Below are 27,151 nucleotides of genomic sequence, written 5' to 3'. Positions count from 1 at the left end.
AAATAAAATAATTGAAAGTGTAATGTTTATTATTGTGTGAGTTAATTTAGACAAATTAGCAAATTTAACAAAAAAAGTAAGACGACTGGTTATTATTTGTATCATGTTGCTCATTTTCTACAGGGCTGGTATAATAAAAAAAATCGTTTCGATAAAAAGGACTTTGAATGTTTAGTGACATTTTACTATTTATACCCTACACCACTTAAATGGGTAGTGTAAGGCAAGATTTTTATAAAAAAAAATTACTTTTTATAGTTGTATACATTTTTGAATCTAAAAATATTGCAGGAACTTATAATTTCCTTTTTCTTGTTTTGTTATTCTTGAACAATACATAAACCAAGCTAAATGTGTATGAGTACGTTACTTGCTGATGTTTGCTTTAATTGTTGCGAGTCTTATTATTTTCCCTTAATTTGTATTAACATTTTTTCTTTGCTCTTATCAGCTTACGATTTTTTTATCAACACCTAATCTATATATATAAAATTCTAACGTCACTGACTGATTGACTGATTCATCATCGCACAGCCTAAACGGTTAAAGCTAAATAGCTGAAATTTGGTTGGTCTCCCACCAAATAGATCCACTAAGACGGGATTTTTGGAAATTCGAATGTTTAGGGGGTAAAAAAGGGTAAAAACGGGTAAAATCGGTAACCTCATATCTCCTGAAAATTGTACTTTTTTTTGAAACATTGATTTTGGTTCATGAAACATTGATTTTGGTTTATTAACTTATACATATAAATACATAATAATGGGCTCCCACTACGATGCTGCAACATTGTGGAATAGAATTTTTATTTCGTTAATGGGTAGAAAAAAAGGACCAAAAGGGGTAAAAACTGGAAATTTGATTTTATTCAAACACAATGATCCAGTTTAGATAAAATTTTTAGATTTAGAAACACTAAATATGCTAATGAGGTGTTATTTGGAACCCCGGTACTTTTTCATTCTCCATCTGGTTCCTTTTGAGTTTTCTTTGATATTGAAATCGAAACATGAAATTAATATTAAAGGGACTTTTCGGTACTTTTTCGTTCTACACAGGTATTTTTTTGAGTTTTCTTTAAAATTAAACCTAGAAGCATGAAATTAAGCATGTAGAGCCCGGAGTAAATGAGAATCTATAAAAGGGGGCTTTTTGGTACTTTTTCGTACTTCGACTGGTACTTTTTGAGTTTTCTATTAAATTTAACCTAGAAATATGAAATTAAGCATGTAGAGCCCGAAGTAAATGAGAATCTATAAAAGGGGACTTTTTGGTACTTTTTCGTTCTACAAAAAGTACTTTTTGAGTTTTCTATAAAATTTAACTTAGAAAAAATAAATTCAGCACGTAGAGCCCGGAGTAAATGAGAATCTATAAAAGGGGACTTTTTGGATTTTTGTATAATTTTGAACCTAGAAACGTGAAAAGCCCGGAGTAAGTGACAACCCATAAACAGGGACCTTTTGGTACTTTTTCGTTCTTCAAAAGGTACCTTTTGAAATTTTCATAATATTGAAACATGAAATTATGTATGTAGAGCCCGGATTATGTGGGAACCTATAAAGGGGACTTTTTGGTACTTTTTCGTTCTTCAAAAAGTAATTTTTGAAATTTCTATAATATTGAACCTAGAAACATGAAATTAAGCATGTAGAACCCAGATTATGTGAGTGCCTATAAAAGGGGACTTTATGATACTTTTTCTTTCTTTAAAAAAGTACTTTTTGAATTTTCTGTAATATTGAACCTAGAAATATGTAATTATATATGTATAGCCCGGATTAAGTGAGAAACCATAAAGAGGGACTTTTTGGTACCTTTCTGTTCTTCGCCTGGTAGTTTTTGAAATTTCTATAATACTGAACCTAGAAACATGTAATTAAGTATGTAGAGCCCGGATTAAGTGACAACCTATAAAAGGGCACTTGTTGGTACTTTCGTTCTTCAAAAAGTACTTTTTGAAATTTCTATAATGTTGAATCTAGAAACATGAAATTAAACACGTAGAGCCTGGATTATGTGAGAACCTTTAAAAGTGGAAGTGTAAAAGTGTATTAAAATAAAAATCGCCTAATAGTGGTCATGTTGTCATCACTTACTTTTTTCCATATATTAGGGTTCTATAAATCGACTTTCGAATAATCGAACAATCGACTTTTTGTCGAAAAAATTTTAAAAGTCGAAGTCGACTATTTTGTTCCAAAAAAGTCGATAACTCGACTATCGTCTATGAAAAAAGTCGACTTTGTAAATAAAAGTCGAATAAAGTCGGAAAGTGGAAAAGTCAGAAAAAGTCGAAAAGTCGGAAAAAGTCGAAAATTGTCGGAAAAAGTAGAAAAGTCGGAAAAAGTCGAAAATAGTCGAAAAGTCGAAAAAAGTTGGAAAGTCGACTATTTATAAAATATTAAAAGTCGAAAAATCGACTTTTAATTAAATGAAAAAAGTCGAAAAGTCAAAAAATCAACTTTTAACTAAATGCAAAGTCGAAAAGACGACTTTTCATAAAATGCAAAAAGTCGAAAAGTCGACTTTTCGTTTCAACTATAGAACCCTACCATATATTCTCGCTCATTCTCAAGAAGTGTTGCCATCGTGTCTTTTTCATTTTTATTATTTTTTGAAATAAATTTCATACGAAAAAAAATTTTTTGATTTTTTTAAACCCAATTATTGACAATTTTATGCCATTCACAATTTTTAAATAATTAAATAAATTTAATTAAAAAGCTCGAAAAAATATAGTTTTAAAAACTTTTAAATAATTCAATCGTCTCTTTGAAAAATGATTTTCCCTATAATTACGCAATAACTTTGGTAACATTAAAAGCTCATTAAACAAATATTAAGCGAATACACTTTTAAACGAACACATTTGGAAACAAATTAATAATTTTAACACTTTTTATTGTATAACACTATATTATACATATCCCATCCCTATATCTTAATATTTAAATTTTGTTTACAGCTCAATTCGAATATCTTTATTCTTAAATAATGCTCAAATTTATACCAAAAAATATCACTTGGTACCGGGTTTCCAAATAACACCTCATTAGCATATTTAGTGTTTCTAAATCTAAAAATTTTATCTAAATTGGATCATTGTGTTTGAATAGAATCAAATTTCCAGTTTTTACCCCTTTTGGTACTTTTTTCTACCCACTAACGAAATAAAAATTCTTTTCCAAAATGTTGCAACATCGTAGTAGGAGCCAGTTATTACGTATTTATATGTATAAGTTAATAAACCAAAATCAATGTTTTATGAAAAAAAGTACCAAAAATAGGTACAATTTTCACCCCTTAAACATCCGAATAACCAAAAAGTACTAAATTTATATTTTTATTTTTTCGTCAAGTTATGAAGGAGTCAAATATATTGTTTGAATGTTTACTGGTTTAAAAGATACATGGGGTGCAAAACAAGTACCAAAATACAGTTTTTACCCTTTTATTCCCTAAAGGGGCCGAAATTGAAAAAAGTACCAGACACCTGTCCGCATATTTTTTATATGAACGACGATAAGCTTTAAATTACTTTTGTATTTTTTCTAGTTTAGGAGATATGAGGTTACCGATTTTATCCGTTTTTACCCCCTAAACATTCGAATTTCCAAAAATCCCGTCTTAGTGGATCTATTTGGTGGGAGACCAACCCCCTGTCCAAATTTCAGCTCTTTAGCTTTAACCGTTTAGGCTGTGCGATGATGAATCAGTCAATCAGTCAGTCAGCAACGTTAGAATTTTATATATATATAGATATTTAGGAAAACCTGTTTTACCCGTTTTCCCCTTTTTACCCGTAAATGTGCAAATTTCCAAAAATCGCTCCTTAGTGGATCTACATAACCAAAAACACATTTACTGTCAAAATTTCATGATTCTAGGTTCAGCCGTTTGGGCTGTGCAATGATGTATCAGTCAATCAGTAACGCTACTCTTTTATATATAGATGTCCAAAAAAGATTATTAACTTAATAATGGTTTAAAACTGTTTTATATAGAAAAAGGAAAATGAAATATATATTAAAATTTAAATTAGTTTTTATTTAATGTATTAATTCTTAATAATATTTGTTTCTTTAGATCGCTAATTGTAATGCCTTTTGAAGAACGAAAAAGTACCAAAAAGCCCCCTTTATGGGTTCCCACTTAATCCTGGCTCTACATACTTAATTTCATGTTTCTATGTTCAATATTATAGAAATTTCAATAAATACTTTTTGAGGAGCGAAAAAGTACCCAAAAATCCCCTTTCATTGGTTATCATTTACTACGGTCTCTATATGCTTAATTTCACGTTTCTAGGTTCAATATTATAGAAATTTTAAAAAGTACCTTTTGAAGAACGAAAAATACTAAAAAGTCCCCTTCTATAGGTTCTCATTTACTACGGTCTCTATATGCTTAATTTCACGTTTCTAGGTTCAATATTATTGTCCATACAATGTCGTGTCTATGTGTTCCAAAGCCAATTTTTTCGACCTTAATCTGCCTCTGTTTTTGTTTTTTTTAAATATCTTTCCAGAATGGACCCAGCTCAAAATCCAGAATTGTCTGTTTCATCTACCATCCGCTGCGTTACTGCAAGATGTTTCGCAAATTGTCATTGGAGTACTGTTTTTTCTCGGTCCATCAGATTGGGAGCTGTATTTCGATGGGGGCTTGCCAGATCTGTTGCGATCTGCACCACACCCTGCTTCATCCCGTGAATGCAGGTCAGGGATCCCGGCAAAATCGTCGTCCTCAGCAGAAGCGAACCCAACCACGATCACAGGCAGCCGTGCGGGGAAATCGTCAGCACACCAACCCACCGCAGCAAAGAGCTCAACAACGGCTGAACAATAAATTAAAAATTCTAAAACTTATTTTTTTAGGGACATTGAATATTATATTTACGAATGATGCATCTAAATTCTGTCAAATTAAGTTTTTATATCTTAAATTTTCCTGTAGAAATGTATACTAAAGTCGGATTTGAAATATGTTTCGCAATTTTCGTTCTATAAAAAAATGTCGCCCAAATAATAAACAAAATAATTACGCCAATATTAGCGCTGTTCCAATATTCAGATATACAACTTGTAAAAAAATTGCGTTTTTATAGCAACAAAAGTGTCGCTCATTTGCATTTCAGGCGACGACAAGTATGTATCAATTATATACATACGTAGATACATACGTAGATACATACATACATACATACATACATACATACATACATACATACATACATACATACATACATACATACATACATACATACATACATACATATACATACATACATACATACATACATATATACATACAAAAACATACATACATACATACATACATACATACAACATACATACATACATACATACATACATACATACATAATTGCAAAGTCTTACCATCAGTTCATCCAAAATGGGAAGATTTTTGTTATTAGTTAATCCTTTATTAAAAACAGATGCATGATTCCACATTGGATCTGGAGCTAGTATTATTTCATCAGAATTAAATTTTACATCGTGAATTTGAATGGATTTTATTGGTCCATCCATTTTATTCATTACTTCGAGATGACCTGAACCCGGCCGTAATTTTTGAATTTCAATGCTTTGTTCAAATGGAACATGTTCTGAATTAGAAGCTCTTGAGCTAGTCTCCATTCTTCCCACAACTGCATCAAAACCAGGTTGCAATCCATATACACCATTTGCAGCCTACAAATAAAATAATTGAAAGTGTAATGTTTATTATTGTGTGAGTTAATTTAGACAAATTAGCAAATTTAACAAAAAAAGTAAGACGACTGGTTATTATTTGTATCATGTTGCTCATTTTCTACAGGGCTGGTATAATAAAAAAAATCGTTTCGATAAAAAGGACTTTGAATGTTTAGTGACATTTTACTATTTATACCCTACACCACTTAAATGGGTAGTGTAAGGCAAGATTTTTATAAAAAAATTACTTTTTATAGTTGTATACATTTTTGAATCTAAAAATATTGCAGGAACTTATAATTTCCTTTTTCTTGTTTTGTTATTCTTGAACAATACATAAACCAAGCTAAATGTGTATGAGTACGTTACTTGCTGATGTTTGCTTTAATTGTTGCGAGTCTTATTATTTTCCCTTAATTTGTATTAACATTTTTTCTTTGCTCTTATCAGCTTACGATTTTTTATCAACACCTAATCTATATATATATAAAATTCTAACGTCACTGACTGATTGACTGATTCATCATCGCACAGCCTAAACGGTTAAAGCTAAATAGCTGAAATTTGGTTGGTCTCCCACCAAATAGATCCACTAAGACGGGATTTTGGAAATTCGAATGTTTAGGGGGTAAAAAAGGGTAAAAACGGGTAAAATCGGTAACCTCATATCTCCTGAAAATTGTACTTTTTTTTGAAACATTGATTTTGGTTCATGAAACATTGATTTTGGTTTATTAACTTATACATATAAATACATAATAATGGGCTCCCACTACGATGCTGCAACATTGTGGAATAGAATTTTATTTCGTTAATGGGTAGAAAAAAAGGACCAAAAGGGGTAAAAACTGGAAATTTGATTTTATTCAAACACAATGATCCAGTTTAGATAAAATTTTTAGATTTAGAAACACTAAATATGCTAATGAGGTGTTATTTGGAACCCCGGTACTTTTTCATTCTCCATCTGGTTCCTTTTGAGTTTTCTTTGATATTGAAATCGAAACATGAAATTAATATTAAAGGGACTTTTCGGTACTTTTTCGTTCTACACAGGTATTTTTTTGAGTTTTCTTTAAAATTAAACCTAGAAGCATGAAATTAAGCATGTAGAGCCCGGAGTAAATGAGAATCTATAAAAGGGGCTTTTTGGTACTTTTTCGTACTTCGACTGGTACTTTTTGAGTTTTCTATTAAATTTAACCTAGAAATATGAAATTAAGCATGTAGAGCCCGAAGTAAATGAGAATCTATAAAAGGGGACTTTTTGGTACTTTTTCGTTCTACAAAAAGTACTTTTTGAGTTTTCTATAAAATTTAACTTAGAAAAAATAAATTCAGCACGTAGAGCCCGGAGTAAATGAGAATCTATAAAAGGGGACTTTTTGGATTTTTGTATAATTTTGAACCTAGAAACGTGAAAAGCCCGGAGTAAGTGACAACCCATAAACAGGGACCTTTTGGTACTTTTTCGTTCTTCAAAAGGTACCTTTTGAAATTTTCATAATATTGAAACATGAAATTATGTATGTAGAGCCCGGATTATGTGGGAACCTATAAAGGGGACTTTTTGGTACTTTTTCGTTCTTCAAAAAGTAATTTTTGAAATTTCTATAATATTGAACCTAGAAACATGAAATTAAGCATGTAGAACCCAGATTATGTGAGTGCCTATAAAAGGGGACTTTATGATACTTTTTCTTTCTTTAAAAAGTACTTTTTGAATTTTCTGTAATATTGAACCTAGAAATATGTAATTATATATGTATAGCCCGGATTAAGTGAGAAACCATAAAGAGGGACTTTTTGGTACCTTTCTGTTCTTCGCCTGGTAGTTTTTGAAATTTCTATAATACTGAACCTAGAAACATGTAATTAAGTATGTAGAGCCCGGATTAAGTGACAACCTATAAAAGGGCACTTGTTGGTACTTTCGTTCTTCAAAAAGTACTTTTTGAAATTTCTATAATGTTGAATCTAGAAACATGAAATTAAACACGTAGAGCCTGGATTATGTGAGAACCTTTAAAAGAGGACTTTTTGGTACTTTTTCGTTCTTTAAAAGGTACTTTCTGAATTTTCTACAATACTGAACTAGAAACATGTAATTAAGTATGAATGGCCCGGATTAAGTGAGAACCCATAAAAGGGAACTTTTTCGTTTACAAAAGGTACTTTTTGAAATTTCTATAATTTTGAATCCAGAAACATGAAATTAAGCATGTATGTCCCGGATTAAGTGAGAACCTATAGGGACTTTTTGGTACTTTTTCGTTCTTCAAAAGGTACTTTTTGAAATTTCTATAACATTGAACCTAGAAACGTGAAATTAAGCATATAAAGACCGTAGTAAATGATAACCTATAGAAGGGGACTTTTTAGTATTTTTCGTTCTTCAAAAGGTACTTTTTAAAATTTCTATAATATTGAACCTAGAAACGTGAAATTAAGCATATAGAGACCGTAGTAAATGAGAACCTATAGAAGGGGACTTTTTAGTATTTTTCGTTCTTCAAAAGGTACTTTTTTAAAATTTCTATAATATTGAACCTAGAAACGTGAAATTAAGCATATAGAGACCGTAGTAAATGATAACCAATGAAAGGGGATTTTTGGGTACTTTTTCGCTCCTCAAAAAGTATTTATTGAAATTTCTATAATATTGAACATAGAAACATGAAATTAAGTATGTAGAGCCAGGATTAAGTGGGAACCCATAAAGGGGGCTTTTTGGTACTTTTTCGTTCTTCAAAAGGCATTACAATTAGCGATCTAAAGAAAAAAATATTATTAAGAATTAATACATTAAATAAAAAACTAATTTAAATTTTAATATATATTTCATTTTCCTTTTTCTAATAAAAACAGTTTTAAACCATTATTAAGTTAATAATCTTTTTTGGACATCTATATATAAAAGAGTAGCGTTACTGATTGACTGATACATCATTGCACAGCCCAAACGGCTGAACCTAGAATCATGAAATTTTGACAGTAAATGTGTTTTTGGTTATGTAGATCCACTAAGGAGCGATTTTTGGAAATTTGCACATTTACGGGTAAAAAGGGGAAAACGGGTAAAACAGGTTTTCCTAAATATCTATATATATATAAAATTCTAACGTTGCTGACTGACTGATTGACTGATTCATCATCGCACAGCCTAAACGGTTAAAGCTAAAGAGCTGAAATTTGGACAGGGGGTTGGTCTCCCACCAAATAGATCCACTAAGACGGGATTTTTGGAAATTCGAATGTTTAGGGGGTAAAAACGGATAAAATCGGTAACCTCATATCTCCTAAACTAGAAAAAATACAAAAGTAATTTAAAGCTTATCGTCGTTCATATAAAAAATATGCGGACAGGTGTCTGGTACTTTTTTTCAATTTCGGCCCCTTTAGGGAATAAAAGGGTAAAAACTGTATTTTGGTACTTGTTTTGCACCCCATGTATCTTTTAAACCAGTAAACATTCAAACAATATATTTGACTCCTTCATAACTTGACGAAAAAATAAAAATATAAATTTAGTACTTTTTGGTTATTCGGATGTTTAAGGGGTGAAAATTGTACCTATTTTTGGTACTTTTTTTCATAAAACATTGATTTTGGTTTATTAACTTATACATATAAATACGTAATAACTGGCTCCTACTACGATGTTGCAACATTTTGGAAAAGAATTTTTATTTCGTTAGTGGGTAGAAAAAAGTACCAAAAGGGGTAAAAACTGGAAATTTGATTCTATTCAAACACAATGATCCAATTTAGATAAAATTTTTAGATTTAGAAACACTAAATATGCTAATGAGGTGTTATTTGGAAACCCGGTACCAAGTGATATTTTTTGGTACTTTTTCATTCTCCATCTGGTAGTTTTTGAGTTTTCTTTGGTATTGAAATCGAAACATGAAATTAATAATAAAGAGACTTTTCGGTACTTTTTCGTTCCACACAGGTATTTTCTTGAGTTTTCTTTAAATTAAACCTAGAAGCATGAAATTAAGCATGTAGAGCCCGGAGTAAGTGAGAATCTATAAAAGGGGACTTTTTGGTACTTTTTCGTTCTTCAAAAGGTACTTTTTGAATTTCTATAATATTGAACCTAGAAACATGAAATTAAGCATGTAGAGCCCGGAGTAAATGAGAATCTATAAAAGGAGACTTTTTGGTACTGTTTCGTTCTACAAAAGGTACTTTTTGAGTTCTATAAAATTTAACCTAGAAAAATGAAATTAAGCATGTAGAGCCCGGAGTAAATGAAAATCTATAAAAGGGGACTTTTCGTTCATCAAAAGGTACTTTTTGAATTTTTTATAATATTGAACCTAGAAACATGAAATTAAGTATGTAGAGCCTGGATTAAGTGAGAACATATAAAAGGGGACTTTTTGATACCTTTTCGTTCTTCAAAAGGTACTTTTTGTGTTTTTTATAATATTGATCCAAGAAACATGAAATTAAGCATGTGGAGCCCGGAGTTATTTAGAATCCATAAAAGCAATCAGGGACTTGAGTGAATGAAAATTTAAACTGGAATATTTTCTGGTACTTTTTGAATTTTCTATAATATTGAACTTAGGAACATGAAATTAAATAAAATAGGTCCTTTGGTACTTTTTCGTACTTCACTGGTACTGGTACTTTTAGATCTTTCTAAAATATTGAATACACAAACATAAAATTAAACACGCAGTATCCCAATTGAACGAAAATTGAAAAAGCATACTCTGGTACTTTTTTGTTCTTTTACTAATACTTTTCGAATTTTCTATAATATTGAACCTAAAAACATTAAATTAGACATGTAGCTTCCTGATTGTATAGAAATCTTTATGCGATTTTTTTGGTTTCTGGTTGAAAATTAAACATGCGTCATCCTGATTTAATGAAACTATATAAAAAGGCACTGTCTGGTACTTTTTCGTTCTTCAGCTGTTTTTTTTAATTTTCTGTAATATTGAGACTAAAATCATAAAATCAAACTTAAAGAGTTCTCTAAAAGGGGAATTTTTGATATTGCAGATATATATACATCTACAATAATGATATTTATTTTATTCCATTACGATGAGGGTAGCGAAGCACACTTGGTAAAGCTAGTTGATAATAAACTAACAAAAATACTCAAATGTTTTCTACACACACATACAGATCGTTTGTAAATATTCTCACCATCCAATGTTTAACAAGAACCAGCAACATCGGTTTGTGTCTATGCTAATCTGTTAAGGCTAGTATGCATGTTGCGTACAAAACCGCTTGTAGACAGATGTGATTAAAATAAAACAAATTATTCTTATAAATATATTATAATGTTATAAACAGAGATTTTGTTTAAATTAATTTACATTTTGTTCCAAGATTCTGTATGGATACATGGTTTTAAACAACAAAACAACTTCTGGTTATCTTTTGGATTTTTTTTGTTATGTTCGAAAGTAATAACTAGGTCTCTCTAAGGGAGAATATATTTCCCAATAGTAAAATGGGTATAGGATATAACCTACTAAAAGATTGTTATGTATCATAAATTGCATCCCGTTTATTTTACAAAAGCCTTCGTTAAATAATTATTTGAGTTGTCAAAACTTGTTATTAACAGCAGGTGGCAATATATTCAATGTCATTTTAAGGCAACAGAGGTGTTATATAGCCTGTTGGCTCTGTAAAAACCCTTTTCCGGTTTGCTTTGAAGAACAAAACAACTATACGCATCAGCGCAACTTTGTGAAATAAAATTATTGCCCTGGTGCTTACTTTAAAAGATAAAATTTCAACTCCGAGAAATACATTTTTTTAACATCACGAAAATTAATAAAATTGTTCTCTACTGAATCTTGAGAAATGAAGGTAAATGTTAAAATTTATGGTAACTTAAGAGGACAAATCTGATTTTTGTTGGAATTTAGAGATTATTGGAAAACTATCAATTTCATGGTTGTTGAAAAAGTTGAAGTGTTCATGTGGACTATTTTTTTCGATTTACGCTCGAGAATCCGGAAACATCTAAACAATCCTACTTTTGTTAAATTCCATAGCAAGGTAAAGATATCACATTTTACATTCAGTATTTAGTTTTTTGTTACTTATAAATTTTTTCTATTAGGAATCCCATATTTCATCATTCTTCTTGTGGTGGACTCAAATAGTGAGCCACCACTTAAATAAATGTTAATCCAAACCTAAAATTGTTAACTTGGCTTATAAAAATCATCAAACTACATAATTGAAAAATATCTTAAAACTAATTCAAAAATACCATAAAATCATTTAAAAATACTTTAAAGCTATTTAAAATCTCTTAAAAATTAATATTGCACCGGAAAGTTTATTTTTTGGTAGCTTAATTAAGTTAAAATAATTTACCAATAATTCTAATTTTAATTTAGCATAAGTTAAACAAAATAACTATCTTCATTGAATACCCATAATAATATTTACAAGCATTACACGCTTTTGGTACATTCATACATACATCATTCTCTTCAGTACAAGCAGTTGCAGAGGCCTCTACAAAAGCTGTTATATACATATTAACCTGTTAATTTGGTGAGTGAGAAAATAAAACATTATTTATTAATATTCTATGTATGAACGTATGTACATTAGAGTGCTCCAAGCTTGTATGAAGAAAAAAAATTTATCCTACAGGCCGTCCCCTAGAATTGTTCTATGGGTTATAAAAATAAGTCGTGCACAAAATTTGGTCAATAGGACTACGTTAACTGGTGCCGCAACGGCTCTGAAGTTTGAAGATGCATTTACAAGGGGAAAATATGATTTTTTTTAAGTTTTCACAAAAGTTTTGTCATTAAATAATTTGTTTTGCATTTTATTGTTCTCAGCTATGGTCGAAAAATTTTGATATTTTTAATGGCCGTTTCAAAATTCAAAGTTTAGTTTTTTTGATACTTTGTTAAACAAATTTCAATATTTTTGGGAGAACTCATAGGGATTTGTGGACAACAGATTAGGAAATAAAACAGTAAAAAATAGGTCAATACCTGTTATAGTTTGCCTGTACCTGCAGCGGTACAGGCAGCGGATTTCGAGAAAAACTCATTTTTATGTATTATTTTGCAAAATTAGCCTTTTTATTATATTGTTGTGTATTTTAAATGGAACCTTTTGTAAATTTATTAGTCCACATATTTCTAAATAAAAATTAAGAGTTTCGCCATTAACCCATAAAATTTAAAGGTCAATAGTCAAATTTTTAAATATTTGCAATTTTTGATGGAAACTAGTCGAAATTGTTTCTATTTTTTGGTAGATTATCATAAAACTTAACAAATTCATTTATTAACAACCGACATTTACAACAATAGTGAACAAAAATAAATTAACTTAAAAAAATTCGAAACTTAGTTTTTTTGGAGAACTCTAATGTACATGTATTAATGTTTAACAAAGCAAAATGCAAATTGTTGCGATGCAGCGAGTAATGTAAAACAATTAGCAAAACATCTTTACATTTCTCCAATCTGTATATTGCTTTGACTATTAAACTTTTGATATAGAAATATTATTATTTGTACCCATAACAAAGATTTAAAAGTTAAAATATCTAATTCCTTTAATTTTTTAAATTCATCATAGGATTTGTTAAAGTATTTAATTTGTAAATAATGTGTTTTCCATCTGAACTAAAAATAAATTGTTTTTTAGCTAACTCCGCAATTACACCTACAAGTTTATCTTTCAAGATTTTCACAATCTTATTGTCAAAATTCATTTAAAATTGATTCCGTGAACCTTCACCTTCATGAGAAGAGTATATATAATTTTGTTATTCCGTTTTTAATTTAATCAATATAAATTTCCGACATATAAAGTTAATATATTCTGAATCCTTAGATATAGCGGATGATTAAGTCATGTCCGTCTGTAAGTGTTGAAGTCTGTTTTTAGTAGACCCCAGATATATGTGAGATTTGAATAATTCTATATATATTATTCAATAATTCTATAGGAAATACGATCGGTAAATTTTGTTATTGTACGCTTGTTTATTAAAACAAAGCAGAGCAAGAGTAGCACTAATGTGTTGTTATTGCCTTAAGACATGAAAGTAAGTATGTGGAGCTCTGATGGCAAAAACGCATAAAAGGGGAATTTTTGGCACTTTTTTCGTTCTACAAAAGGTACTTTTTGAATTTTCTATAATATTGAATCTAGAAACATTAAATTTAGCACGTAAGGCCGGGATTAAGTGAGAACCTTTAAAATGGACTTTTTGGTACTTTTTCGTTCTACTAAAGGTATTTTTTAAATTTTCTATAATATTGGCCCTAGAAACATGAAATTAGATCCTGGATTAAGTGAGAACCTATAATATGGGGCTTTTGGCAATTTTTCGCTAACAAAATATACTTTTTGAATATCCTATAATACTGAACCTAGAAACATGAAATTAAGCATGTAGAGCACAGCTTAAGTTAAAACGTATAAAATGGGACTTTTTTACTTTATCGTCTTCAAAAGGCACTTTTTGAATTGTTAGGAACATGTAATTAAGTATGAAGAGCCCGAATTATGTGATAACCTTTAAAAGGGGACTCGTTGGTACGTTTTTCGTTCTTCAAAAGGCACCCTTTTAAATTTCTACAATATTGAACCTGTCTAAAAATATTTAAAAATTTAAAATCGATTGCAAAAGTTTTGAGACCAAAAATTATATTTTTATACAATGTAAACTTGTAAAAAATGAGCGTTTGGCCAATTGTTTGTAACTGTAACTAAATGTCGTTCTAAAAGTGCCAAATGTCTCACTGTGCATTGTTTTAATTTAAATACATCTTCTGTATGCTAATTTCAACAAACTTAAACGTTTTCTTTAGAAACATGATGATTTGAAGATTTTCATATATAAAATAATTAAATTCATTTATTCCCGCAAAATTTCTCTAATGAAATTTTCAAATCATTAAAATCGGATTAACCGTTTAGAAGTTACCGAATTATTTCCCTCTTTTTTTTGTCCAATACCACTGTGCGTAGTCCTATTGACCTAAATTTTTGCACGACTTATTTTTATAACCCGTAGAACAATTTTAGGGGGGGGGACGGGCAAAATTCGAAACTTAGTTTTTTTGGAGCACTCTAATGTACATATATCCACTGTGTTCAGTGTGTTTATATTAAGATTATTAATTTCTTCGAACTGTGATATTAATATTATTAATTGAATATTCATCAGGCTCGAGTTCGAGTCCCACTTGGGGATTAGTTATTTTCCAAATTGTAATGATATTTTTAATTATAACAATACTGAAAATTTTATTTCTCGGACACAAAAAATCAAAACACACACAAAAATTTAAAACAGTTGCTTTTTTTAATTTGTTTCTTTTTTTATTACGCTTTAGCAAATGTCTATTTTTAGAAAAAGAAAAAATTTTTATATGCGAAAACCATTATTTGACGCACAATAAACCAGCTATGCGGTGGTGTGGAGAGTGTGTGGCGAACTGGCAGACGGAAGGTTTCAAGTTCAATCCTGTCTTTGTTGGCTTTTTATTTTTTCACTTTTTATAAATTGTTCTATAAATAACTCAACTTACAAGACAACTTAATATCAGATGATTTCTTTTGGGAAATAAGTACTCTTTGTAGTAGAAAAGGAAGAAGTGTTTCCTTCGAATTCTACTTACTTTTCGACTTACTTTGGGAGTTAAGTTTTTACTGGGTAGTATAATTTAATAGACTTACATAGGGAGCTGCATGCAACTGGACCTAAATAGTCATTCACTATTTATCCTCCGATTTAAAAAGATATTTTTAAAAATATTGTCTATTTGTTTACAAAACGTTTGAAAATTACATTTCTATAATTTTAGAAATTTATTTCTTTCAACAAAAATCAGTCTACAAGTGGGGACCTTCAACTACTTTTAATACTAGTATTTTTTCATACAAACTCACACCCCATTTGTATTAATGTAATTTTTCTAGTATTAGTACTAGTGGAATTAAGACAATTATCGCTTCATTTCCTGCAGGGATACTTTCATTTCACATTCTAGAAACTATTATTTTGTACTGTAAAAATTAAAACCACTGAACACTAAGAAGCAAGGTTGCAACCGTTATCGCTAAGCTATCGTTACCGCTAAAATACCTTTTCAGCACTACTACCGTTAACGCTTAAATACCGATACCGAAATGAGTCGAAATACCGATAACGCTAAAATAACAATACTGAAATAAGTCAAAATACCGATAACTCTAAAATATCGCTACCGAAATTTGTTAAAATACCGATAGCGCTAAAATGTCGATACCGTTATTCTAATTGAAAAATAAAATATAATACAATAAAATATAGACTAGACTATTGAATATACTATAGTCAAGAATATATATAAACATAGTCAGATCCAAAGTATATTAGACATAAGTGGTTCAATAATTGGTCATACCCCCATATAAATAACACTTCAGAAAATTTATTTAAAGCTCATTGCTGGTCTAAAGTGCCATAATTGACCCAATCCTACATTTAAGGCCCTAATCCAAAAATCACCAGGAAGTTTGTTAGATTAATTTTACAAAAATTGTAGGACCACTTACGAAATTGACTTTTATTAAATTTCGGAAGTGGTCCTATATATTCTGCATAGCCGAAACGGTTTCCAACCTTGCTAAGAAGTGAAACACTGTCAAAAAGATCCTAAGTCTATTGTCAGTCGGTACCTAACTCTAAAAATGTATTAGTAGAATTCTCAAGCCATTATAGTTGCAAAAATTCGGATTTAAAAATATTGACAAAAATTATTACATTTACATTCTAAAAGATTTCTTTAAAGATTTTGCAACATAATTTATCTATAAATATTATATATGAATGTATATTTTCTTTTTATACTCTTCACATTCGAAAGAAGGGTATATATAAGTTTGTCATTCCGTTTGTAATTTCTATAATATAATTTCCCGACCCTATAAAGTATATAAGGAGTGAGATCGAAAAATTCTTAACACACGTTTTTCATTACATTTTCAACCAAAGTATTATTTGATATTTTTTTTGATCAAGTTACCTTTGAAAAACATGTCAGTTTTTATGTGTAATGTCAATTATATTAATTTTTTTGTTAATCTGATTAAAATGAGTGACCAGAAAAAAGTGCGTACTGAAATTATTAAATATTTTCAACTAAACCCAACTTGGTCTTACAAAAAGTTGGCCAAGCATACAAAGGTCTGCCGTCAAACTGTTTCCAATGTTATTAAACAGTACCGGGAGAACTTGTCAGTTGATAGAAAACCTGGTTCAGGTAGAAGGAATGGTCCACATGATGTTTCTAAAGCCAAAAAATAGAACGCATTTTCAAAAGAGCTCCCAACACATCCGGTAGGAAAGCAGCTCGGTTAGCTCAGTGCTCGGACTATTTGGTACGAAAAGTTAAAGCTAATGCAGGTTTAAAAACATACAAGGCTCAAAAAGTTCCTGACAGGAACGCTGCTAAAAATTTAGAGGCCAAAAACAGAGCACGGAAATTGAAGTCAAGTTTTATAATAATAAAAAAATATTCTTGCTGCATAATGGATCACGAAACGTATGTTCTGGCAGATTTTTCGCAATTTCCAGGTCAAAAGTTTTATGTTGCTGATGCTCGAGGGAATGTTGAAGAAAAGTTTAGGACCCAAAAGCAGACAAAATTTCCCAGAAAGTTCTTGGTATGGCAAGCAATATGCAGTTGCGGCAAAAGAAGCCAATCATTTGTTACAACAGGCTCTATAAATACCGAAATTTACATCAAGGAATGTTTACAAAAAAGGCTGCTTCCATTCATAAGACTTCATAATGTGTCCACTTATTTTTGGCCTGACTTGGCATCCTGTCACTATGGTAAACAAGCCCTTGAGTGGTACAAAAACAATAATGTGGTATTTGTACCAAGAGAGGCAAATCCTCCAAACTGCCCGGAGCTAAGGCCAGTGGAGAGATATTGGGCTCTTGTTAAAAGAGAATTGAAGAGTACAAAAAAGGTGTCCAAAAGTGTGGTAGATTTTAAACGGAGATGGACTACATGTTCGAGCAAAGTGACAGAAAGCACTATAAAAACGTTAATGGAAGGGTTTCCGAAAAGGGTTCAAAATTTCATCACTAGTGATTAAAACTATAAAAATATTTTTTTTTTGTAAATTGTAATAATAATTTGAATCAAATAAAAAAAAATAAAGCTGTAAGTTTAGTAGTTTCTTTTTTATAAACATATATGTATGTTAAGAATTTTTCGATCTCACTCCTTATATTCTGGATCCTTATAGATAGAGGAGTCGATTAAGCCATGTCCGTCTGTCTGTCTGTCTGTCTGTCCGAATCTTCAATAATTCTGTTAGACATGCTTTCGAGAAGATCGCTATTTGAAATCAGCAAAATCGGTCTGTAAATAACGGAGATATGAGCAAAAATCCGAGACAACCTCTGAAAATTTCATCAAAAAATGTCATATTTTTTCATGCTTTGTAAAATAAGCAACAACAACACTGTATAATGGAAAAAGATGTACACGTGTATGTAGATGTATTTGGTTTTATTCAGCTGTGTATTTTGCTTTGTATGTTTCAATGCTGTTGGCGTCATTGAGTTATGTATTTTGTTTTTGTGAATTCTATTCGTACATTTGGATGTAGGTTCGTTTTATTGCGTTGTTTATTTTGTTTTTCTGTGTTTTTCGCTATGTATGTTTACATGTCCGTTGTTTACATTTCGTAGCGTTGTTGTTGTTCATTTTGTTTAGTTTTTGGTGTAATAATAATGTAGTCGGGATAAAATTTATAAAACTAAGATGTTTAAAATACACTATAGTGAAGGGTATATAAGATTCGGCACAGCCGAATATAGCACCCTTACTTGTTTAATCTGCAGTATTGAAATAATAAATAATTTAGTTGAAATATTTTTTTTTGTACCATACGAAAACTTGCAACATTGTTTTTTGTCAGTTTCAATTTTAACAACAAAAATTGAATATCAAAAAAAAAAAAAAATATTTTTGTCGTTGTAAAAAATTAAATCTATTGTATTTTGGCCATAATACACAAATTTTTTTATTGATTCTATAAAATTTTTGTTAAAAAAAATATATTGGATTTTAACAAAAATTTTACTAATTCTATAAAATTAAAATTTGCAAATAAAGTACTTATGTATATACTTACAACAATTGTATTTCACATACTAAAAAATATTATTTTGTACTATGAAAACTGAAGCACTTATACATTAAATATTATAAACCAAATAAGAATTATATCAATTAATTTTAGTACATTACAAAACATGTTTGTTAGAAAATATTTTCCTTCTGTGTAAAAATCAAACAAATTCTCATATACCCAAATAAAAATGTTAATAAAATATAAAATAAATTTTTCTGTGTGCAAAAAAAAAAATATAATATAACGAGAAAGATTCTTACATATGTGTTGGAATTACACAGAACTCGTCTGTGAGAAGTGCGAAAAGTTGTTGTTGTAAAAAAATGTCACAGTTTCAGTAACTGGAACACTTATACAATAACCATCTTATTCACAAACAACATTTTTAATTTATAAAATCGAAATCGATTCAAAACGGAATTTTGTGTATTTTTATTACCAAAATACAATAAATAATTGTTTCAGAATAATAGTTGCTTGAATTCCAGTACAAATACAAATAATTTACGTTATGGCTTTAGTAAAATAACACAGTGCAACACAAAAGAAATAACCATATTCGGACACCACTATTTGATAAAAGACCAATAATAAGAAGACCCGTGTCTTCCAGTTTTTCTTAAAGTCATGCACTTTTTTAGTTTTAAGCCCCCAAAGATTTAGTTATAGGCCCCAATGACTCGGTGTCATTTTTGAAAAAAGTGATCATTTTATCAGGCTCTTATCTTGAAAACCGTTCGGAATTTTGATTTACTGTTGTTGATCTTGTCACAAAGATCCAAAATAGTGAACATGTAAAATCAAAAAACGTTATCTTCATAATCAGAATCGCAAAAATTTAATTTGTTTTACATATTTTTTCCTTTTTCAGACCTGTAAGTAGGAAACAGTTTAAAATTTAAGAAAACAGTTAACTACAAAAATGTACCTAAGATCTTAATAAACAACTTTCTTGAACATATGAACTTCTTAGGAAAGATGGATAAGTTGAAAAACTGAAAAGTTTCCTGAATTTGATTGAAAATCCTGACATCAGTTTAATTTTTGAAAAATAAAACATTTTCGATTTTTTTGAAATGGGACTCGAAAAATCCGTAATTTTGAGCTGATTACGGGAAAGATAATTTAAAAAATTGTAGAATAGTTATGGTCCACAAAATGATTTTTAGTGGGTTTGAGAGGTATTTAATTGTCGTAATTTTTAGCTCATACAGAAAAATTTTCCAAAAATTATTTGGCATTTGGTTTAGACCATTTCAGGATTTTTTGAAATTTGTATGCCTCCTATAATAAAATAAAAACCATTTTGCGGATTAGAAATACACTAAAAACTATTTTAATTATTTTTCCCACGACACGCTTAAAATTGCGGAATTTTTGACATCCAATTTCAAAAGATTGCAGAAAAAATGTTTGAATATATTTAACTGAGATCAAGATCAAGATATCGCAAGTAGGGAACTGAGGACTTTTTCAAAAAAATATTTTTAGTTTTTTAGGCATTCCTTCTAAAAATTGGTTCTCGGGACCTCTAATGTTAAAGTAAAGAAACAATTTTCAGCAACTTTTCACTTTTGCGACTTAACTATCATTCCTAGAAAGTTCATATGTTCCAGAAAGTTGTTTATTGAGATCTTAGGTAAATTTTTGCAGTTAACTGTTTTTTTATTTTAAACGGTTATAGGCCTGAACAAGGAAAAAATGTAAAAAAATATGATTTAGATTATGAAGATAACGTTTTTTGACTTTATATATTCAAATTCCTTCAGAGAGTACATCAAAATTCCGAGCGGTTTGCAAGATATGAGCTTGAGAAAATTATCACTTTTTTCAAAGAAGACACCGAGGTCCCAAATCTTTGGGGGCCTATAACTTAAAAAGTGCATGACTTTGGGCAAAACTGGAAGACAAGGGTCTTCTAATTTTTGGTCTTTTATCATATGAAGCAGGAGCCGAATAAGGGCGTATAACCCATTTGGGAAATTTTACAGGAGACGATAAAAACATCATAAAACTTTAAAATCGGCATTATTTGCTAAATTTTGCTAAAATGTAATAAGGGCATATATCCATATATTTTAGTTGAAAGTATATATAAATAAATGTTATTTTTATATACTTCTTAATTATTTTATTATATAAAACTTGGACAGCCTCAACATAACAGTCTAGAGCATTATTTGCTAAAGTTTCAAGGACATCCTTCATTATCCTTATAAGTAATTAAAACACAATCTTTCTTAGAAAAATCTTTAAATCGCACCTTATTGCGTTATTGTCAAAATCAGCGAACCACATTATTATCTTAGTTCATTATCAAATTTGATAGGACCTCTTTAACTAAAATAATCCGAAAATAACAAGATATAATAATTTTTTAATATATAACTATAGTTATGGATATACGCCCTTCTTCCTGTCCACACTTTCATACTTAAATAATTCATTCAATAATAATCTTTTTTGCAATATAATTAAAAAATTAATAAATTTGAAATGTTTTCCAACCATTCTGCAAATTTGGTGCAATTAGAATTAAAATTTATACGATTTTTTACAGAAAAATACATTAAATTGCTAATATTTTTTACCCAAAAAAATAAATAGTATTTAAAAATCGTGCTTTTAAAACTATCTATTTTAGCGAAAAATTTATATTTTTCAATTTATTTTTTTATGAATAGATGTAAAAAGGTTAGTTTAATATAATTATGCGAAAAACGCGATTATGAAAAGGTGGTCTTTACGCCCTTATTCGCATCCATGCTTCATATATTGGTGTCCGTATATGGTTATTCAGCTATGACTTAAAAATTACACACAGTGTAATTGTTTGGAAATGTTGTGAATATTTTTTAATGTTTTTAGTAACCACGAAAATCCTATGGGGAGACGCTATTGAAAGCAAGATAAAAAATCTCCTTAAAATGAGCAAGTCTGAAGTGGACACACAGGACTACGAGCACTTTTATGCAAAATTGGACGTGCGGATTCAGACGTATGTAGAGCATGTGGAGAGGACAGTGAAACTGTGGAGCACTTTATTTTCCACTGCAAGGCATTCGTAGAAGTTAGATCCAAGTATCTTTAAGTGACGGAAAATAACATTCCTGACTAATCAGTGAAGTGAAGATTCTTAGGAATTACGTTTAGAAAACTGAGTTTCTGAACATTGAAAAATAATTCATTCAGTTCCTTTTTTATTATAAGGAGCTCACAACAGGCCCGATTGTGGCCTAGGTGTATTTCTTCGGATTTGATGTAGTATACATCCTCCTGACATTTTTTCCATAAAGAATTTATGAATTAGAGTACTTGATGTTACGAATTTCGTGATAGGTTCTATTTTAGTAATAAAATACTTGGCTATATGAATTTTTTGTTTGATTTTGAATTTCATTTTTTGAGTAAGTTGAAAGCACGAGTAGAAGACTCAATCTATTTGAGCTGCAAATTTGATCAAAATTAACTCAAGAATACCTAATAGGACGTCCTCTGAAAATCGTTAAATTTTTTAACAATAGCAAATATAATGCTTATAATATAGATTGTTTTAATTTAAATACATCTTCTGTCTGTTAAATTTCAACAAAATTAAAAAAATGGTTCGATAAACATGATGATTTAAAGATTATCTTATATAAAATAATTAAATTTATGTAATCCCGATAAACACCGAGAACCTGGAATTGCAATTGCAAAATATACTGAAAATATTGAAATATTATTTTTGAGCAAATATACAATTCTGTGAGAGCCATCTTTAGTAATAATATGAATATTTTAAACAATAATGGGCGACTAAAAATAGGAGTCGTCACACTCCCCATATATGAAATCTAGATCCTAAAATTTACCATGAACAGTTTGAAATTCATATAAACATTTGAGCATTTTGGGAAAAATATTCGGTCTATCAGTAGGGGCGTATATTGAAGTTAGAATGCTGAAATTTTTCACAATAACTTTAACATCCATGTAAAAATTTGTCTAATAAATTCGCGGACTATAATAAAAAATTATTATATTAGGTAAACTATTAGAGCTAATTTTGGACGGGCAACATAGAAAACCATGAGAATAATTTGGAAAAAATACTTGACTAGCAATAGAAATAAGGACATATGGCTTTATTGCCTATGACTTTATAACTCTGCACCTCTATTATGAATTAAACTTTCAGTGATTTTGTCGAATATAATCGAAATTACAATAAACAATGTTTTAAGGCATTTTTTAGTATAATTTTTAACTTTAGTTTTAACTTTTTTCTTTTAGATGAAAATTAAGACTTTATTAAATTCAAAAAATATTATTTTTTCCGAATTTAGCATAGTCAAATTACACTATGCAACAAATTGAAGGTCATCGTCTTAAAGTACAAGGAATTATTGTATTAAAACCTTTTATGTTATCAGTTTATCTTTTTAACACATAGTTTATAAATAGGGTGCCCTTCAAAAAATTACTCAAATGATCCTTACTGGCTTAAAAATAAAGAATACAGAAAACGTTAAAATTCGACAAACATATTTTTTATACGAGTTAAAACCGTTCTAACAAATGTATTGAGGATCGGTCCATAAGAAAATTACTTTAACGATCTTTGCTGAATTAAAAATACGCGGACAGTTATGAAATTGTATATAAGAAACATTTATAGGATCGTAAATCTTCCTACCAAATTTCATGCGGAAAATGTCGGGAAGTGATATTCGATGTGAAGATGTTTTGTAGAACCAAAAATGACTTTAAAAATTTTATGAAAAACAGTCAATTATTAATCCTAATCCTTCAAGGTCCTCATCAGTTATTTTGATAAGTAATTTACAAGGGGAAAATATGCATTTTTTTCAGTTTTCACAAAAGTTTTGTCATTAAATAATTTGTTTTGCATTTTATTGTCAAAGAATCGTAATGTACACAGAATTAGCGTTACAAAAAGATAAAAACCATAAAAATTGGTTGAAAAATGTAAAAGTTATTAAAAATTCCCCAGGTCATTATCGTGTCTCAGAGCACTTGAATTCGAAATGTGATAAAAAAATAAACAAATTTTTGAAAATATTCTAATAAAACAATTGTATTACTTAAAATACATCTGTAGTTACTTGAATATGAGTTTTTGTCCTTATAGAATAACGTAAACCTGATCTCAGCTTTGGTCGAAAAATTTTGATATTTTTAACGGTCGTTTAAAAATTCAAATTTTAGTTTTTTTGATACTTTGTTAATGAAATTTCAATATTTTTGGGAGAACTCATAGGGATTTATGGACAAAAGATTAGGGAACAAAACAGTAAAAAATTAGGTCAATACCTCTTATAGTTTGCCTGTACCTACAATTTGAATTAAGCGGATTTCGAGAAAAACGCATTTTTATGTAATATTTTGCAAAATTAACCTTTTTATTATATTGTTGTTTAAATGGAACCTTTTGTAAATTTATTAGTAAACACATATTTCTAAATAAAAATCAAGAGTTTCATGCAATTTGGACGCCACTAACCCATAAACTTTAAAGGTCTAAGGTCAAATTTTGTAATATTTGCAATTTTTGATGGAAACTAGTCGAAATTGTTTCTATTTTTAGGTAGATTATCATAAAACTTAAGAAATTTATTTATTAACAACCGATATTTACAATAATAGTGAAAAAAAAATTAACTCTTAAATGTGATTGCAAACGGGTTTTATTGAAATATGTCCAAAATGGCATGATTTTAAAACATTTGGTTCATTTTGACCTCAAGGCCGTTTAAGGGTTAATTTTTTTTTCACTATTGTTGTAAATATCTGTTGTTAATAAATAACTTTGTTAAGTTTTATGATAATCTACCTAAAAATAGAAACAATTTCGACTAGTTTCAATAAAAAATTGAAAATATTACAAAATTTGACCTTTGATCTTTAAAGTTTATGGGTTAATGCCGTCCAAATTGCATGAAACTCTTGATTTTTATTTAGAAATATGTGTTTACTAATAAATTTACAAAAGATTCCATTTAAACAACAATATAATAAAAAGGCTAATTTTGCAAAATATTACATAAAAATGCGTTTTTCTCGAAATCCGCTTAATTCAAAATGTAGGTACAGGCAAACTATAAGAGGTATTGACCTAATTTTTTCACTGTTTTATTCCCTAATAAATCCCTATGAGTTCTCCCAAAAATATTGAAATTTCTTTAACAAAGTATCAAAAAAACTAAAATTTGAATTTTTAAACGACCGTTAAAAATATCAACATTTTTCGACCATAGCTGAGAACAGGTTTACGTTATTCTATAAGGACAAAAACTCATATTCAAGTAACTACAGATGTATTTTAAGTAATACAATTGTTTTATTGGAATATTTTCAAAAATTTGTTTATTTTTTATCACATTTCGAGTTCAAGTGCTCTGAGGCACGATAATATCCTGGGGAATTTTTAATAACTTTTACATTTTTCAACCAATTTTTGTGTTTTTTATCTTTTTGTAACGCTGAAAAAATGCATATTTTGCCCTTGTAAATGCATCTTCAAACTTCAGAGCCGTTGCGGCACCAGTTAACGTAATCCTATTGACCTAATTTTTGCACGACTTATCTTTATAACCCATAGAACAATTCTAGGGGGGCCTGTAGGATAAAAAATTTTTCCTTCATACAAGCTTGGAGCACTCTAATGTATATATATGATCATTTTGATTGTAGTCCCCACATAAGGTACCCTGCAGAAAGTTATTTAAGTTATATAAACAAAATTTAAATGGAGGTAGTATCATGTAAATGAACAAGTATCCATAAGAAATTAAATTTAACTCTTATATAATAGCTGCAAAAACTCCAAATTCATACAAATTTAGAAAAAATTATTATCTTTTATATTTATGTTAACATTTAAAAAAATAATATTTGACTTTTGTTTTTTTATTTTATTTATTTTTCCGACTTTACAAATGTATCGTGATTGATATCACAAAACATGTTACACGTTCAATATTTATCACGTGATCCATTATAAATGTTGATACGAATTTTGGATTTCAGAAAATTGGGGTTTTCTGTGATATGGAACACGATCCGTTAATATTACATGTTACACGTTCAATACATATCACAATACAGCAAATATCACGATATATATTGAACGTGTGAGATTGTATAAGTATTTTACGTTTCTAAGTATTTTACAAACGTAAAATACTTACCAGTATTTTACGTTTGTGCAAGCCTGTTGTGTAGTGTATGAGGGTGTTTCGTGTTTGCACAAATGCTTGCGGTTTGTTTGATTAAAAAAAACAAAAAATTTTGATTTTTACACAAACATATTGAATTTTTGTCAATCCATTTGTATTGTTTATATTCATAAATAACCAATTTTTTAACAAAATTTATATTTCGAAGAAAAATTTACATCTGTATCTTTGCAAGTCTACAAAAACGTGAAAAAATCGGTGTTTGTGCTAGCAATGTTTGTGTAGTGTGTGTTGAAATATAAAAGGTATGTTTGTATAGTCTATTTAGGCCTTAATGCGACCGCTACAATAATTTTCCCAATAAGGAAAAAATTACTAATTGTTGCGTTTGGAATGAATTTAATAACAGTTGTGGTGGTAACTAAATAAGTAACCCAAATATGAGTTAACCATTGGCAGTTAAAGATTTTGAAAGAGCACTCAGTGCGTTTTTGCTAATAATTCTTTGGATCACTTCATCTATTACTCTATTTTATATTTTTTAATGTTATTGATTAAATATTTCATAATTATATTTTTTTGATTTACACTTGTTCTAGAAATCTAAACTAATTTTTTATATCGAAATTGCCTCATTATTATCCTTTAAACATTTTAAGGCAAATAACATCACATTTTCACCCAATGAGGATATGAGTTTTGCAAATCGCAATTGGAAAATACTTAACACCCTTCCTTTTAACAATAAATTCCAAAAATAATTAAAAAATTATTTGAAAACCCCAATGAAATTAACAGGAATTCTTAATATGCAAAATGAGCGGACGACTATTATCATATTGATCTTTTTTACTATATTTGTGTTAATAATCTAATATTGCCCGACAAAATTGTGTAATGTTTGACTTCTTAATAATTTATACATGTAAGTAAGTTTTTAATTAAGATATTTTTCTTCAATGGTTAAAGCAGCAATTTTTTAAAGAGCAAATTCATAGATAAGTTCTTTTCTTCTGAAAAGATTTACAATCTCAAAAAGTAAAAATAATCTCACTATAACTACTTGTTAGGATA

At 29.2% G+C, this 27,151-nt stretch overlaps 1 protein-coding gene across 1 annotated transcript in view; it reads right to left on the bottom strand.

Moving 5' to 3' along the window:
* Positions 1–5,054: 5,054 nt before the first annotated feature.
* The window catches only part of LOC111679326 (vacuolar protein sorting-associated protein 13D), a 476,071-nt gene continuing 453,974 nt past the window's right edge, over positions 5,055–27,151 (bottom strand). Inside the window, exons 12-13 of the mRNA XM_046952421.1 lie at positions 5,403–5,717; positions 5,055–5,060 (exon numbers count right to left, since the gene is read on the bottom strand). Coding sequence (XP_046808377.1) covers positions 5,055–5,060; positions 5,403–5,717 — 321 coding nt within the window. The remainder of the gene's footprint in view (positions 5,061–5,402; positions 5,718–27,151) is intronic.

This window comes from Lucilia cuprina, chromosome 5, assembly GCF_022045245.1.
Source record: "Lucilia cuprina isolate Lc7/37 chromosome 5, ASM2204524v1, whole genome shotgun sequence".
NCBI classification, from domain to species: Eukaryota; Metazoa; Arthropoda; class Insecta; order Diptera; family Calliphoridae; genus Lucilia; species Lucilia cuprina.
Note: the sequence above shows the minus strand (reverse complement) of the source record. Positions and strands in the feature narration are given on the sequence as shown.